Source organism: Callorhinchus milii, unplaced genomic scaffold (genome assembly GCF_018977255.1).
Source record: "Callorhinchus milii isolate IMCB2004 unplaced genomic scaffold, IMCB_Cmil_1.0 Scaffold1, whole genome shotgun sequence".
In the NCBI taxonomy this organism is placed as follows: Eukaryota; Metazoa; Chordata; class Chondrichthyes; order Chimaeriformes; family Callorhinchidae; genus Callorhinchus; species Callorhinchus milii.
This window is the reverse complement of record NW_024704742.1, coordinates 8,854,995-8,872,661: the sequence shown is the minus strand read 5'-3', so window position 1 is coordinate 8,872,661 and position 17,667 is coordinate 8,854,995. Positions and strand designations below refer to the sequence as shown.

The following is a 17,667-nucleotide window of genomic DNA, read 5'->3' as shown; positions in this document are numbered from 1 at the left end:
TTTATCTACAGTTATTCCTGCACATCCTCCCGTCAATCAAATATTGTTATTTTCATGCAAAACCTTATGTTTTTTCTGTTAGACACTCGGGTGCAAAAATGAACTTCAGCAGGTAGTATCTCAACGTGACCACTTACTGATCGAGGTTGAACAACTAAGGCGTGAGCTGATCAATAACATTTCCAAGGCACAAATACTGGATCAGGAATTCAACCATCAAGTCCAGCAACTGGAGAATGCAAAATCATCTGTGGTGCTGGAGAAAGATGAACTGCAGCACAAACTGGAAAGTGTTCAATCGCAGAGAGATGCAATGGAGAAGACTCTGTGTGAAATGGTATGTAGTAGATTCCTAGTTTACGCTACTTTTTGGGATAGATAAGTGATTAAGTTCGATAACTGATTTCACCCATTCAGCAAGATTTTCTTTTGTCGGCGAGTGTGTATTTACTGAAGATATTCTGACTGGTAGACACCTACCAAGGAATTGGGGAGACTTGTATTTAACACAGCACCAGTCTGACAGGTCTTTGAGTGCTGGTCAGTTAGTGTAAAAAAAATCTACAGTGACAAGTCAGAGTTGACATAATACACCATCAAAGCATTTCAGTTATACCCCAATTGAATTTGGAAGTTACCTGGATCCCAGAAATCTGATTTAGTTTAAAAAGCAGCTTGAAGCTGTAATGGGAAGTCAGAAACATAAGTATTTTGGGAGGGTGAGATTAAATGGGCCAAACTATCTTCATTGAAACCCATCTTGTGATCAAAGGATTTATCATATGTCTGTACAACTATTTAGGAGATACGATACCAAGATGGATGTGGAAATCATGTCCTGGAAAATGAGTGTTTAAATCCAGATCAGAGTACAGTGATTGAGGCAAGAAATGAGATTGAAGTAAAGGAACTCAAGGAGCAGCTTTATTCTCTTCAGCAGAACATGAACACCCTGAGGACCGAGAAGGAGCAGTTACAGCAAGAACGAGCAAGCCTTCAAACTGAGAGTGAACAAATGAAGTGTGATCTCCAAGAGAGTATTGAGATGGTAAATTGAAGCGGTTTAATTCCCCACAATAACCTTGAATTTCCCGGAACAAAAGTAAAATAAATAAATAATCCTTACAGCTAATTTAGCATTTTTTGGCTTGGGAGCACGTCTCAAATCACTTTACAGGAAATACTGGACAGTGTTTAGTGATGGGGTATTTTGTGGGTGAAGCAAGCACTGCAATGTCCCACAAACAACCATGAAATGATTGACCAATTCTGTCTGGAGGATTGTTGGCAAAGTCATTGGGAGAAACTCCCTTTCTCTTTTTGAATAGTGCTATACTATCTTTAACAGGCAGAGGAGACCTCGATTTAATGTCTCATCCAAATGACGGCACCAATGCAGCGCTTTCCCAGATCTTGGCTGGTATGTCAGCCTGGACTGCATGAGTTCAAAGGATGTCAATTATCTAGCCATCGGTGGCTGCACTTTCAGCCATGTACCCCGAGATTCTAGGACATGCTCCTTCTATCCCTCTGCCTTTCCCCATCCTTCTCAGTCTTCAGGTCACACCTGAAGACCTTCCTCTTCAACCATGTCTAAGGTCCCTTCCCCCAGGTCAGAGTTAATCACCGTCACAGTCAAGCTTTCGAGGACGCTACCCTGCATGAGGGATGTTATAGAAATGTGGCTTAAAACGACCTTACTTTTGTTGCAAGAGGCAACTGATATTCACTTTTGCAGGCTGTGGAGAATCAGGCAGAGATGAGAAATCTACAAGAAGAGCTAAAAGTAAATCAGAAAAATGAAATTGAACTGAAGCAAAGTCTGTCAGAAAAGGACCACACAATAAACAAAGAGAAACAAAAGGTAAGTGATGTGTTTTTCTGCTCTTTCACTTACTCACAGCCAGAAGACGGGTTCCATAACTGAGTTTTGTGCCATATAAATGATTTGAACAATTACTTCTGAGGATGGGATTTAGAATTAATCACCACTTAATCCTCATATGGGTTTCAAGGAAGTGGAGCCGTTATTGTTATTTTCATGCAAAACCTTATGTTTTTTCTGTTAGACACTCGGGTGCAAAAATGAACTTCAGCAGGTAGTATCTCAACGTGACCACTTACTGATCGAGGTTGAACAACTAAGGCGTGAGCTGATCAATAACATTTCCAAGGCACAAATACTGGATCAGGAATTCAACCATCAAGTCCAGCAACTGGAGAATGCAAAATCATCTGTGGTGCTGGAGAAAGATGAACTGCAGCACAAACTGGAAAGTGTTCAATCGCAGAGAGATGCAATGGAGAAGACTCTGTGTGAAATGGTATGTAGTAGATTCCTAGTTTACGCTACTTTTTGGGATAGATAAGTGATTAAGTTCGATAACTGATTTCACCCATTCAGCAAGATTTTCTTTTGTCGGCGAGTGTGTATTTACTGAAGATATTCTGACTGGTAGACACCTACCAAGGAATTGGGGAGACTTGTATTTAACACAGCACCAGTCTGACAGGTCTTTGAGTGCTGGTCAGTTAGTGTAAAAAAAATCTACAGTGACAAGTCAGAGTTGACATAATACACCATCAAAGCATTTCAGTTATACCCCAATTGAATTTGGAAGTTACCTGGATCCCAGAAATCTGATTTAGTTTAAAAAGCAGCTTGAAGCTGTAATGGGAAGTCAGAAACATAAGTATTTTGGGAGGGTGAGATTAAATGGGCCAAACTATCTTCATTGAAACCCATCTTGTGATCAAAGGATTTATCATATGTCTGTACAACTATTTAGGAGATACGATACCAAGATGGATGTGGAAATCATGTCCTGGAAAATCAGTGTTTAAATCCAGATCAGAGTACAGTGATTGAGGCAAGAAATGAGATTGAAGTAAAGGAACTCAAGGAGCAGCTTTATTCTCTTCAGCAGAACATGAACACCCTGAGGACCGAGAAGGAGCAGTTACAGCAAGAACGAGCAAGCCTTCAAACTGAGAGTGAACAAATGAAGTGTGATCTCCAAGAGAGTATTGAGATGGTAAATTGAAGCGGTTTAATTCCCCACAATAACCTTGAATTTCCCGGAACAAAAGTAAAATAAATAAATAATCCTTACAGCTAATTTAGCATTTTTTGGCTTGGGAGCACGTCTCAAATCACTTTACAGGAAATACTGGACAGTGTTTAGTGATGGGGTATTTTGTGGGTGAAGCAAGCACTGCAATGTCCCACAAACAACCATGAAATGATTGACCAATTCTGTCTGGAGGATTGTTGGCAAAGTCATTGGGAGAAACTCCCTTTCTCTTTTTGAATAGTGCTATACTATCTTTAACAGGCAGAGGAGACCTCGATTTAATGTCTCATCCAAATGACGGCACCAATGCAGCGCTTTCCCAGATCTTGGCTGGTATGTCAGCCTGGACTGCATGAGTTCAAAGGATGTCAATTATCTAGCCATCGGTGGCTGCACTTTCAGCCATGTGCCCCGAGATTCTAGGACATGCTCCTTCTATCCCTCTGCCTTTCCCCATCCTTCTCAGTCTTCAGGTCACACCTGAAGACCTTCCTCTTCAACCATGTCTAAGGTCCCTTCCCCCAGGTCAGAGTTAATCACCGTCACAGTCAAGCTTTCGAGGACGCTACCCTGCATGAGGGATGTTATAGAAATGTGGCTTAAAACGACCTTACTTTTGTTGCAAGAGGCAACTGATATTCACTTTTGCAGGCTGTGGAGAATCAGGCAGAGATGAGAAATCTACAAGAAGAGCTAAAAGTAAATCAGAAAAATGAAATTGAACTGAAGCAAAGTCTGTCAGAAAAGGACCACACAATAAACAAAGAGAAACAAAAGGTAAGTGATGTGTTTTTCTGCTCTTTCACTTACTCACAGCCAGAAGACGGGTTCCATAACTGAGTTTTGTGCCATATAAATGATTTGAACAATTACTTCTGAGGATGGGATTTAGAATTAATCGCCACTTAATCCTCATATGGGTTTCAAGGAAGTGGAGCCGTTATTGTTATTTTCATGCAAAACCTTATGTTTTTTCTGATAGACACTCGGGTGCAAAAATGAACTTCAGCAGGTAGTATCTCAACGTGACCACTTACTGATCGAGGTTGAACAACTAAGGCGTGAGCTGATCAATAACATTTCCAAGGCACAAATACTGGATCAGGAATTCAACCATCAAGTCCAGCAACTGGAGAATGCAAAATCATCTGTGGTGCTGGAGAAAGATGAACTGCAGCACAAACTGGAAAGTGTTCAATCGCAGAGAGATGCAATGGAGAAGACTCTGTGTGAAATGGTATGTAGTAGATTCCTAGTTTACGCTACTTTTTGGGATAGATAAGTGATTAAGTTCGATAACTGATTTCACCCATTCAGCAAGATTTTCTTTTGTCGGCGAGTGTGTATTTACTGAAGATATTCTGACTGGTAGACACCTACCAAGGAATTGGGGAGACTTGTATTTAACACAGCACCAGTCTGACAGGTCTTTGAGTGCTGGTCAGTTAGTGTAAAAAAATCTACAGTGACAAGTCAGAGTTGACATAATACACCATCAAAGCATTTCAGTTATACCCCAATTGAATTTGGAAGTTACCTGGATCCTAGAAATCTGATTTAGTTTAAAAAGCAGCTTGAAGCTGTAATGGGAAGTCAGAAACATAAGTATTTTGGGAGGGTGAGATTAAATGGGCCAAACTATCTTCATTGAAACCCATCTTGTGATCAAAGGATTTATCATATGTCTGTACAACTATTTAGGAGATACGATACCAAGATGGATGTGGAAATCATGTCCTGGAAAATGAGTGTTTAAATCCAGATCAGAGTACAGTGATTGAGGCAAGAAATGAGATTGAAGTAAAGGAACTCAAGGAGCAGCTTTATTCTCTTCAGCAGAACATGAACACCCTGAGGACCGAGAAGAAGCAGCTACAGCAAGAACGAGCAAGCCTTCAAACTGAGAGTGAACAAATGAAGTGTGATCTCCAAGAGAGTATTGAGATGGTAAATTGAAGCGGTTTAATTCCCCACAATAAGCTTGAATTTCCCGGAACAGAAGTTAGATAAATAAATAATCCTTACAGCTGATTTAGCACTTCTTGCATTGGGAGCACGTCTCAAAGCACTTTACAGGAAATACTGGACAGTATTTAGTGACTGGGTATATTGTGGGTGAAGCAGCACAGCAATGTCTCACAAACAACCATGAAATGATTGACCAATTCTGTCTGCAGGATTGTTGGCTGAGTCATTGGGGACAAAACTCCCTTTCTCTTTTCGAATAGTGCTATACTATCTTTAATGTCCACCTGAACAGGCAGAGAAAACATTGATTTAATGTCTCATCTGAATGACGGCACCTCTCACAATGCATCGCTTTTCCCAGCTCTCCACTGGTATGTCAGCCTGGACTGCATGAGTTCTAGCTATTGGATCATTATTTTTCTTAAGAAAATTATACTCTTTCAATTCGATCTTTTCCCACCATACCAAACTGAACAAAAGTTTATTTTCTACTTTGTCCATTTTGGCATCCCGAGGCACTGTGCAGCTCACATTTTAGAGTTTTAGGAAAGGAAAGGTCTTAATGAACAAATTTTCCAGTAACATCACTCCAGGTGGATAGGTGACCTATTGTAATGGAGTAATCTACATTTGCAGGTGCAGATTTGCTTTATCAAATGGTGCAACATATTGTGTGTTTAATCGTCTTGTTTGTCTTGTTGCCCATCCTTCTGACTCACCGAACCAAACTATGCATCAAGTTCGACCCACAGCTGTCCTTCCTACAGGACCGCTTTCCTCCACCTCCAGCACATTGCCGACCTCCAACAATTCCTTACCCCAAGCACTACTGAAACACTCGTCCATGCATTCGTCACTTTCCGGCTTGACTACTCCAACACCCTCCTCGCGAGTTTCCCCAGCTCCAGTATCCCAAAGATCGGGTTAATTTAAAAACTCTGCTGTCTATATTCTTACGCGCATTCAACACTACCCTATCACACCAGTTCTAGCCAGACTCCACTAGCTCCCAATCACTGAATGGATAGATTTCAAAATCCTAAAACTCGACCAAATCGGTTCATGCTGTAGCATCTGCTTGCCTCTCTGACCTGCATAACTCCACAACTCCCTACCCTTTACCTCCACTCGACTAGCTCTGGCCTCCTCCCATGCCCTCCGTTCCACTATTGGTTGCCGCAAGTTCAGCCACTACTCCCTCAAACTCTGGAACATGCTTCCTCTATCCTGCACTCTTGCCCCATCCTTCCCGATCTTCAGGTCGCACCTCAAGACCTTACTCCTCAAAGGTGTCTAAGGTCCATTCACCCGGCTCGATAACAATCACCGTCACTCTCAAGCGCTCTGGGATACTACCCTGTGTGAGTGGCGCTATATAAATGTTGTTTAAAACTGTACCTTACTTTTGTTACAATAGGCAACTCATATTCACTCTTTTGCAGGCTGTGGAGAATCAGGCAGAGATGAGAAATCTACAAGAAGAACTAAAAGTAAAGCAGAAAAATGAAATTGAACTGAAACAATATCTGTCAGAAAAGGAACACACAATAAACGAAGAGAAGCAAAAAGTAAGTGATGTATTTTTCTGCTCTTCCACTTATTCACAGCCCAAAACAGCCAGAAGATGGGTTCCATGCCTGAGAGAGTGTTGTGCCATGTAAATACTTTGAACAATTTCTTCTGAGGATGGAATTTAGAATTATCCCCGCTTACCTGTCATACGAGTTTCAAGCAGCTGGAGCCCATGTGGTCCTGCTGATATGATCTTTTATCTACAGTTATTCCTGGATACACTCTGGTCAATCAAGTATTGTTATTTTCATGTAAAACCTTATGTTTTTCTGATAGACACTGGAGTGCAAAAAAGAACTTCAACAGGTAGTATCTCAACGTGACCACTTACTGATTGAGGTTGAACAACAAAGGCGTGAGCTGATAACTAACATTTCCAAGGCACAAATACTGGATCAGGAATTCAACCATCAAGTCCAGCAACTGGAGAATGCAAAATCATCTGTGGTGCTGGAGAAAGATGAACTGCAGCACAAACTGGAAAGTGTTCAATCTCAGAGAGATGCAATGGAGAAGACTCTGTGTGAAAAGGTTGAAATGGTATGTAGTAAATTCCTAGTTTTGGCTACTTTTTGGTAAAGATAAGTGATTAATTTCAATAACTGATTTCATCCATTCAGCAAGATTTTCTTTTGTCAGTGTGTGTGTTTGACCGAGCCTTCAGCTCCCCTCTCGACTCTCTTCCTCCTCCTCGCTCCCTCCCTTCCCTCCCCTCACCCTGACCATTTCCCCCCTCCTCTCTCCCTCCCTTCCCTCCCCTCACCCTGACCATTTCCCCCCTGCTCGGTCATGACCCAACTGTGCAGCGCCTTGGGACGTCCTCCTGACGTGAAAGGCGCTCTATAAATGGAATCTTGTTGTTGTTGTTGTTGTTGTTGTTGTGTGTTTGCTGAAGATATTCTGGCTGGAAGACACCTGCCAAAGAATTGGGGAAACTTTTGTATTTAACACAGGTCTTTGAGTTCTGCTTGGTTATTGTCAAAATATTTAGTCACAAGTTAGAGATGACGTAATACGTCATCCAAGCATCTCAGTTATAACCCGAGTGAATTGGGAAGTTACCTGGGTCTTGTGATGTACACAAGTCATTTTAGAAGAGGAGAGCTTGAATTGTGTATTCTTTGGTATTACTGTACTGGATTCTTCATACCCACTGAGAGGGACATCTTTAGGGAGTGGATGAAGGTAAAATGTTATTTGTTGAATGAAGGTAAAAAGGCTATTTTTGCCAACTCTTGAATCTGCTGCTCCTATAATGAATATGGCCATTGAAGCTGAAAGTTTGGCAAAACGCGAGAAATGTATTGTTGAAAATCAAGTGTTATTGCTGTTGGAAACCTATCTATGGGTGGAATTGAACAACCTGAATGATATAATGCAATGCACAGCATTGAAGAATGAGAAATATTGGAAACTTGTGTTGTAGCCTCAGGTTTCTTTCCAATTTTAGAGCATGGAAAGAATTAAAGCTATGTTTTGAAATGTTATTAGGTATAATGTTTTTTAAAGAAAGTAACTTTTTAAGCAAAATTACTGAAGACAGAAAATGTTTAATTAACAGGTTGTAACTGCAGAAAGGAGAAACCAAGAACAAGCAGAACTAGTTTCTGTTTTAGAAAAACAAATTGCTACTTTGAAACAGAGGCTGGTAGACAGTGAAACGAGTCAGTTGGAAAATAATGGAATTGAAACAGATCTTTCGTGCCATCTACAGGAAAAAGAGCTGCAGTTATAACGTGGTTAGGGTGCAATCCCATTCGATACGCATCTGCGCTGCCAACCAGCGCTCCTCCAGCATGCCGTTCAGCTCACACACCAAAATGTCTGACTTCCAGTTGTTTAGATGTCACTCGTGTTGTGCAGCACACAGGAGTTAGTTACTTGTTGGGTGCTGAGGGGTCTGTACTGGGACCCCTCATGTTCCTTGTATACATGTCAATGACCTGGATTTGCAGACCCAGAGAACAGTAGTTAAACTGCAGATGACACTGAATAGGAAAGCCGTGCCCTCCATAGATGAGATAAAACTTGCCAGGAAGGAAGCTGAAAGAGAACTAGGGGTTTCAATCGTTCTGTTGATTTGTCTTGTTGCCTATCCCTCTAACTGACTATACCTTATACCCATACCTTACCCAAACACTGCTGAAACACTTGCCCATGGGTTCATCATCTCCCTGGAGGTGATGCTGTTCCTCCAGAACCCAACAACTAGAAGATGGGTTCCGTACCTGAGAGAGTTTTGTGCCGTATAAATACTTTGAACAAATACTTCTCTGGGGGTGAGATTTAGAATTAATCACCACTTAATCTTCATATGGGTTTCAAGCAGCTGGAGCTCATTGGTCTTGTTCACATGGTCTTTTATCTACAGTTATTCCTGGATACCCTCTGGTCAATTAAATATTGTTATTTTCATGTAAAACCTTATGCTTTTTTCTGATAGACACTGGAGTGCAAAAATGAACTTCAGCAGGTAGTATCTCAACGTGACCACTTACTGATCGAGGTTGAACAACTAAGGTGTGAGCTGATCAATAACGTTTCCAAGGCACAAATACTGGATCAGGAATTCAACCATCAAGTCCAGCAACTGGAGAATGCAAAATCATCTGTGGTGCTGGAGAAAGATGAACTGCAGCACAAACTGGAAAGTGTTCAATCGCAGAGAGATGCAATGGAGAAGACTCTGTGTGAAAAGGTTGAAATGGTATGTAGTAGATTCCTAGTTTTGGCTACTTTTTGGGAAAGATAAATGATTAATTTCAATAACTGATTTCATCCATTCAGCAAGATTTTCTTTTGTCAGTGTGTGTGTATTTGCTGAAGATAATCTGACTGGAAGACACCGGTCAACAATTTGGGGAAACTTGTATTTAACGCAGCACTGTCTGACGGCTCTTTGAGTTCTGCTCAGTGTCAAAAGATTTACGTGGAACAGTTGGGGTAAATATACGATCCAAGCATCTCAGTTATAACCCAATTTAATTGGGAAGTTACGTGAGTCCTATGATGTATACAAGTCATTTTAAAAGAGGAGAGCTTGAATTGTGTATTCATTGGTTGTACTTTACTGGATTCTTCATGCCCACTGAAAGGGACATCCTTGGGGGGTGGAGGATGATGGTAAAGGTTAGATGGTGGAATTAAGGTAAAATGGCCATTTTTACAAACTCTTGAAGCTGAAAGTTTGGCGAAACGCGAGAAATGTATTGTTGAAAATCAAGTGTTATTGCTGTTGGAAACCTATCTATGGGTGGTATTGAACAACCTGAATGATATAATGCAATGCAGAGCATTGAATAATGAGAAAGATTGGAAACTTGTGTTGTAGCTTCAGGTTTCTTTCCAATTTTAGAGCTGACGCAATGAGTTTTACTAGCTGTTAATAATAATCCTTGCATTTGATATAGCACTTTATCACGTATTCGAAATGTGTCATAGCGCTTCACAGAATATATTGTGAAGTGTATTGATTATATTTTTTGGGGGGTTGAAACACGACAACAACAACAACAAGATTCCATTTATAGAGCGCCTTTCACGTCAGGAGGACGTCCCAAGGCGCTGCACAGTTGGGTCATGACCCGAGCAGGGGGGAAATGGTCAGGGTGAGGGGAGGGAAGGGAGGGAGAGAGGAGGGGGCAAATGGTCAGGGTGAGGGGAGGGAGCGAGGAGGAGGAAGAGAGTCGAGAGGGGAGCTGAAGGCTCGGTCAAAGAGAAAGGTTTTGAGACCGGCCTTGAAGGAGGAAAGGGAGGAGGCGGCGAAGGCACTGGGGATGGAGTTCCAGAGCCTGGGGGCTGAGAGGCTGAAGGCCCGACCACCGATAGTAGGGCGGTTGGGGCGGGGTACGTGGAGTAGACCAGAGCCAGAGGAACGGAGGGTACGGGCAGGTAGGTAGGGGGATAGTAGGTTGGAGAGGTAGGAGGGAGCAAGGCCGTGAATGGCCTTGTAGGTGAGGATGAGGATCTTGAAATCAATCCTCTGGGGGATGGGGAGCCAGTGGAGGCGAGCGAGGGTGGGAGTGATGTGGTCGCGAAGCCTGGTGCGGGACAGTACACGAGCTGCAGAGTTCTGAATGACCTGCAGCTTGTGGAGGGAGGTGCCGGGAAGGCCGGCGAGGAGAGAGTTCCCATAGTCCAGCCTTGAGGTGACAAAGGCGTGAACCAGGGTTTCAGCAGCGTGAGGGGTGAGGTAATGGCGTAGTCTGGCGATATTCCGGAGGTGATGGAAGGCGGTGCCAGTTGTGGTGCGGATGTGAGGGAGAAAGGACAGCTCAGGGTCGAACAAAACGACAGCAGTGTCTCACGAAAGTCATGGATTCAGTAACCATTTTCAAAATTGTAGTTGCAATTTTTTAAGTGTATCGAAAGGATTATTACTCCTGGACAAGTGTTCCGTCAATCGACTAACAACCGGGTTCCTACTTACTGCTAGGTGAACAGAGGCGTGTGGAGTAAAACAACTTGCCCAACATTCTGGCCTGGAACCCGCGTCCTCTCACTTGCGATGCGAGTGCTCTAACCACTAATCTACAGAACTCCACATGTATATTGGAAAACTTTCCACCATGTTTCAATAATGCAGAAGTTAACTTGACTGTCAATGCAACTACAATTTTGAAAATTGTTGCATGGAAAGAATTAAAGCTGTTTTGAAATATTATTAGGGTATAATGTTTTTTTTAAAAAGTAATTTTTTAAGCAACATACTAAACATGGAAAATGTTTAATTAACAGGTTGTAACTACAGAAAGAAGAAACCAAGAACAAGCAGAACTAGTTTCTGTTTTAGAAAAACAAATTGCTACTTTGAAACAGAGGCTGGTAGACAGTGAAACGAGTCAGTCGGAAAATAATGGAATTGAAACAGATCTTTCGTGCCATCTACAGGAAAAAGAGCTGCTCCTTCAGGTGTGTTCTATACATTGCACATATATTGTGCTTGTTGGTTATACAGTGCAACTTTATTTTAATATGCTTCTTTGTAATACTGATCTAGTTATAATGTGGTTGGGGTGCAGCCCCATTCAATATTCATCTGTGCTGCCAACCAGCGCTCCTCCAGCATGCCGTTCAGCTCCCACACCAAAATGTCTGACTTCCAGTTGTTTAGGATGTCACTGATATTGTTGTGCAACAAGGAGTCACTTGTTGGGGTGCCTGAGGGGTCTGTAATGGGGCCCCTCCTGTTCCTTGTATACATGTCATTGACCTGGATTTGCAGACCCAGAGAAAACTAGTTAAGTGCAGATGACACAAAGTTGGGGATACTAGAATGAGTGGAGGCAACAAAGATTTACGAGGAGAACTTGATAGGGTGTAATTTGCTAATTGGCAAATTAAGTTTATTACAGATGAATACCTGAAGTCAGAATAGGAAAGCCATGTTCTCCAAGGATGGGTAAAAGTTGCCAGGAAGGAAGCTGAAACGGATTTCGGGGTGTTCATTGACTTATCGCTCACTGTTAGAGTTGCATAAAAATGTCAATGGAATTGAAGAAGTAAACCCAAGACAAAACTATACAATACGAAGATGGATGTGGAAATCGTGTCCTGAAAAATGAGCATTTAAATCCAGATCAGAGTACAGTGACTGAGGCAAGAAACAAGATTGTAATAAAGGAACTAAAGGAGCAGCTTTATTCTCTTCAGCAAAATATCAGCACCCTGAATAAGTTGGAATTGGTTGAATCATAGAGGAAGTGAAGCTGGACTTTCACATGAGGGGGAAGAGTATGGGAGGGAGGAAGGAGTGTGTGTAGACCTCTGTAGTTGGGCTGAATTACCTATTTCTCTGCTGTACGATCTTTGTAAATTCTTTGTAAAAACTAAATCATCACATCTGTTTTATTATTAAAAAAAGGAATAGATTCCTTTCAACCACTGACTGTCTTGCTACCACCAGAGTAACTTGTGGAGTTCTTCTATTGACAAAAACCATGACGATGTATTTCTGAATGTTGTATTCATATTATTCACTGGCAATTTTTCTTACGAGAGAGTCTTCCTGTTTAATCCAGAGCACCACCCAGGATTTTGTAGAAATAAAAAGCAAGTACAGCATCCGACTTTCCAATTCTGATAAAGAACTTTCACAAGAGAGAGAGAAATGGAGAGATCTACTCGCTGGATTTCTATCTGAAGCAACTGAAAATGTAACCCTGTCAAAAACTATTGAAGAATTACAGAGAGAAAATTTGGAGCTACATGAACAATATCAGACATGGAGTTTGAAATTTACGGTAACTTACATAAACATATTTATGGTGCTCCTATCAATTTGTTTTCAAGCAATTTAACTGCTTAAACTTTCTTAAAGGAACTGTGTGCCAGGCACTTTTTACTATTTTTCCTCACTCTGTTTTATGCTTGAAAGTTCTAAATAAAGAAGAAACAGTGTCCTCAAAATAATGTTATGTTATCTTTTGAAAGCAGGGAGGTGCCATATACATGACTCGTATGCTGCATCAATTGCCTCTTAATTGCCTGTATTTATTGTTCTATTGTTGGATAATGGATTGGATCCTTATGTATGCATGCAACAACAACAACTTGGATTTATATAGTGCCCTCCACGTCGGATGGTGTCTCAGAGCACTTTACAGTAATGGATCCCGGGGCGGAGCCGGGGGGAGGGGGAGGAAGGTGACCAAAGGCGCGGTCGAAAAGAAAGATACCTGAAAATGGAAAGAGAGGGAGTGAGGAAGGCAGTTCCAGAGCCTCGGGGTATAGTGGCCGCCAAGGGTGGAGCAGAGAACTCGGGGGATGAGGAGGAGGCCAGACCCGGACACCCTATTTTAACATGGAAAAAAAATAAGGAAGAGACTTCTGTCTCACGCGCCATATAGTTCCAGCACCGCTCATCGTGCTCGCCCTCTCAAATGAGCAAACCCTCTTGCTCTGAAAACAAACTTGATTTGCTTTGTCTCCAGCACTCTGTTTCTGGTGAGCTTTCGACCAAAGCCCTGAAACTCCCCTTCAATATGTAGTCAATGATGTATTATATTTTCCTTTTAGTTTTAAGACAATTACATAGAATCTATAGCATCTTTTTGTTATCCTAGTTTTCTTCCTGCAACTTTTTGAAGTCCTCGTTATTCGCTGTAGCACTCCCACCCTCACCCACACACCTCTGCAAGTTTTGACACCAACAATGTCTTTCGCATTGGGGGGACATCTCAAAGTGCTTCACGCAACTATAGATCCATATATTTTCTGTAACCGGGTCTAAATCATGTATGTAAATAGTGAATAATGTGCATGATCCTGATACATATCTGTCTGGAACACCATTTCCTACTTTTTGCCCTTTATTCTTACTGAGGATCTATACACTCCACGTCCACTGCATTTCTCTGTTACTTCTTCAAAAAGATTGATAAGGTTGGATAAGATTACTTTAGTCTTTGCTTTATCTATAAAACTTATGTATGGAAAATGGAAATTTTTACAGAAATAAATGTTGCACATATAATGGCAATTTATACTGTTCACTGTACAACTATACTTTTATTCCAACTTTTGCTTCCCTAATAGATTAGTCTAAGCACCGTGCCTTATCATCAAAATAAATTTGTGACGCTCATCACCAAAATTGATGCAGATCTAGTAAAAGAGCACAGGGAGCAAAAAGAACTGCTTGTACAGCTACGGGCTCTGAATTCTGATTCAGCTAATCTACCCTTGCCAGACTGTGAAGAAAGAAACTCGGAGATAAGAAGACTTTCCAGCTTACTTGAAAATAAAGAACAACAATTGCAGGTGGGCATTGAATTGGATAAAAATAATAAAAATAATAATAAACCTTACATTTCTAAAGGGCCTTTGAAGATTTTCTGTAACGTGCATTGACTGTGTGTTTTGTGGGTGAACAAGGTAGTTGACTTGAGCACAGCAATGTCCCACAATCAGCCATGAAATGAATTATTTAGGATTATTGGCCAGATCACTGGGAGAAACGCCTTCTCTTTTCAAATCATGTAATGGGATCTTTAATGTCCACCTGAACAGGCTGATGGGCATCGGCTTACCATCTAAACCAAATGACATCACCTCCAACAATGCAGCACATCCCCTGCACTGTATAGGAGAGTCAGCAAGCTGCAAGTTCCAATCAGAAAAACAAATTGTTCAGCGAGTGAAAATGCTGTTAGTTCAAGATTTGATTGATGTGATACAAATTTTTCATTTGAAAGTTTGCAACACTTAATGCTGCATCCAACAACACAATCCCATGAGTTTAGAAAGTTGAAGGATGATCTAATTAAGATTGTTAAAATAATAAAGGGATTTGATAGGTTAGCTGCAGAGAAACTATTTCATCTGGTGGGGGAATCCAGAACAAGAGGGTACAATCTTAAAATTACAGCTAGGCCATTTAGGAGTGAAACCAGAGGCAATTTTTCACAACAGGGCAGTGGAAATCTCCCCCAAAAGGTTGTGGATGCTGGATCCATTAAAATTTTGAAGACTGAGATGAATTTAAGTAAGCGTATCAAGGGATATGGGGCAAGGATGGATAATTGGACTTGAGGTACAGATAAGTCATGATCTTATAGAATGGTGGAACAGGCTCAAGGGGCTGAATGGCCTACACTTGTCAAAGTGCATCCTTCTAAGACCAACCATTGAAGACTGTTGTATTTTGGGCAATTTGAGCTTAAGAATTCATAAAAACTAAAAATACACAGGTCAACCTGTGCTAAACCAGAAAAAGATGCTTCTAGTGCCTATTTCCCATGTTAAAAATGGCTGCGTTATGGGTTGTCACTGATATCACTGTGTGAAGTGACCATCAATACCTGCTTTCTCAGGAAATATTCAGCAAGCGATGTGACATCATCGGCGAACTGATTTCCTGACTGACCTCCCAGAAGTTGGTCATTTTGTGCGTCAAATATATCGGATCCAGGCAACCGTGTTGCCCATATTATCATGGCTTGCATGGTGTGCTTTCCAAGGTTTAGATTCTTTGCTGCCTTGTGGTGAGATGCTAGGCATTTCTCTGCCCTCATTGTTCCTGGACTTGTAAACCAATATCGAAGCACTGTCCTAGTAGCTTCTGATACAGTTAATGAACACTGTCAATATTCAGTACAAGGATATTTTGCAATTAAATACAATTGTGCTAAAACAGACGCCCTTTTTAATGGCTTAAGCTCTGTTTCCATCAAAATAAAATAAAATCTATTGACAGTCATTCAGATTCCGTGATTAATATTTTAATTTAGAACAGATCAATGTTGGGTGGTTCTATTTTCTGGTGTGATTGGATTCTCTGGGTGGGAGGGGAGCAAGTGAAGTCTTTTTGGAGCTTTGCTGGAAGATCGGAATCAAGTCAATCCCTCTGACTTTTTTTAGTTGTCTGGTCATCTCACTTTGAACCACGTGGGTTTGCAATCCTCTCAGGCACTGATGGTGACAGGCTGGCCATTGGCAGAATTTAGAGGGCAAACCATCCACTGGAAGGAGAGATTCTTCCTATTCAACACCTGTTAAGCTTGATAGAGTAGTCCTCGCTGGACAAGCAGTGACAAGCTTACCAGACACTGCTCTCAGTGGCAAGATATATTAGCTTTATCTGTTTAAACTCCAGCAGTATCTCAATACGCACTGTGGAGTTCCCAAGCTCCGGCTCTTGCTAACCTGCACTGAACACTCCTTGGACTTGGGTAAATCAGGGTGTCCCTCCAGGAAGAGAGTGTGCATTTCATTTCAGACACAGGGAAATTTCCATGGATATTCTTAGTTGATGGGTTTCCGCATGTGCCAGACACGAAAACATGCCTCAACACCAGGAGTTGCTGGTGTTTATGCTAAAAGTACAATGTGAATAGTTTGATGGGTATTTGATGTTTGATCTTGATCATCTCTGTCTATTTCAAGTTGGTAACTTTGGTCAAGCTTTTTCTTGCTCAAAATACTATAAAATATTTGCCAACAAAGAGGCCCGATAGGAAGAGTTGTACTTGGCAATGTTCTTTACATATTTTAAAAAAGCTCCTCACGTGGCAAATGCCATTCTGTCTAATCTTTTGTTCAGGAAACCAAACAGAATTTGTCTGAATTGGACTCAAAATATCAAAACTATCTGACCATCACTGAAACTGAATTACAATTTGAGATCAATGCCCGAAAGGAACTTCTGAATCACAGTTCAAATCATTCAAGTGGAAATATATCCAGCACAATTGAAAGAATCAAACATGAAAACAAGAGACTACAGGAGGAAACTGAGCTGCTGAAGAAAACAGTCCTGGTAAGTAGCTTTTTTTAAAAAAAAATTCAGTGTTGCATCCAATCCTAAAAAAAATTGAACAAGCTAAAAATAATGAAAAACATTTAATGATCACTCTTGGTCATCTTTACATTGTTTTAATTTAAACATGAAATATTTTCTGAACCTAAATTCAGAATAGGAATAGGATCGTTCTACAACAACAATTTGCATTTATACAGCGCCTTTCACACGGGATAGCGTCCCGGAGAACTAACATAAGTCTTATCTTTATAAATCGTATAATGGCCAGTCATACATCCATCCATTTTCCATTCAGTTTCCTATCAAAACCACTTAGATTTCTTTGCACTACTCGCATTAATCATCTCCTAACTCGTGACGCCGCTCCCCTACCCTCCATTATGCATCCTGCATTGAATCGTGGGAAAAATCCTTTTAAGAGCTGAGAGTGGACATTCCCAACAGACTGAAATATCCATGTATGGGTGACGTGCATATATGGACTCTGGTTTGAATACTGTTAGCATGGTGTTGGAATTCCACAGGTGTCTGACCACCTTGGCAGCTGACAAAAAAAGGTTCCAACGTCAATTCACCAGCATTACACTACCAAAGCCTTCCTTAGGTTTGATCTCTTATTGAGCTTTTAATAACCCTTGAATTTGGTATCCTGCCTCACCACATTATCGAGCTGGGTCAAAGCGATTTCCTAAGAAGTGTAGCAGTGATTATGTATTTGTAGATGAATGTATTGGGCAATAAGCGTACCGTCACAGAGACAATCGTATATTTGCAGCAACCAATTTGTGCACA

At 41.2% G+C, this 17,667-nt stretch overlaps 1 protein-coding gene across 1 annotated transcript in view; it reads left to right on the top strand.

The window, feature by feature from the left end:
• The window catches only part of LOC103187855 (centromere-associated protein E-like), a 53,290-nt gene that overhangs the window by 24,736 nt on the left and 10,887 nt on the right, over window positions 1-17,667 (top strand). The window contains exons 21-35 of the mRNA XM_042338588.1: window positions 83-337; window positions 803-1,048; window positions 1,739-1,864; window positions 2,070-2,324; window positions 2,790-3,035; window positions 3,726-3,851; window positions 4,057-4,311; window positions 4,776-5,021; window positions 6,485-6,610; window positions 6,891-7,154; window positions 9,058-9,321; window positions 11,352-11,525; window positions 12,635-12,856; window positions 14,151-14,375; window positions 16,657-16,872. Of these exons, the coding sequence (XP_042194522.1) occupies window positions 83-337; window positions 803-1,048; window positions 1,739-1,864; window positions 2,070-2,324; window positions 2,790-3,035; window positions 3,726-3,851; window positions 4,057-4,311; window positions 4,776-5,021; window positions 6,485-6,610; window positions 6,891-7,154; window positions 9,058-9,321; window positions 11,352-11,525; window positions 12,635-12,856; window positions 14,151-14,375; window positions 16,657-16,872 (3,246 nt within the window). The remainder of the gene's footprint in view (window positions 1-82; window positions 338-802; window positions 1,049-1,738; window positions 1,865-2,069; window positions 2,325-2,789; window positions 3,036-3,725; window positions 3,852-4,056; window positions 4,312-4,775; window positions 5,022-6,484; window positions 6,611-6,890; window positions 7,155-9,057; window positions 9,322-11,351; window positions 11,526-12,634; window positions 12,857-14,150; window positions 14,376-16,656; window positions 16,873-17,667) is intronic.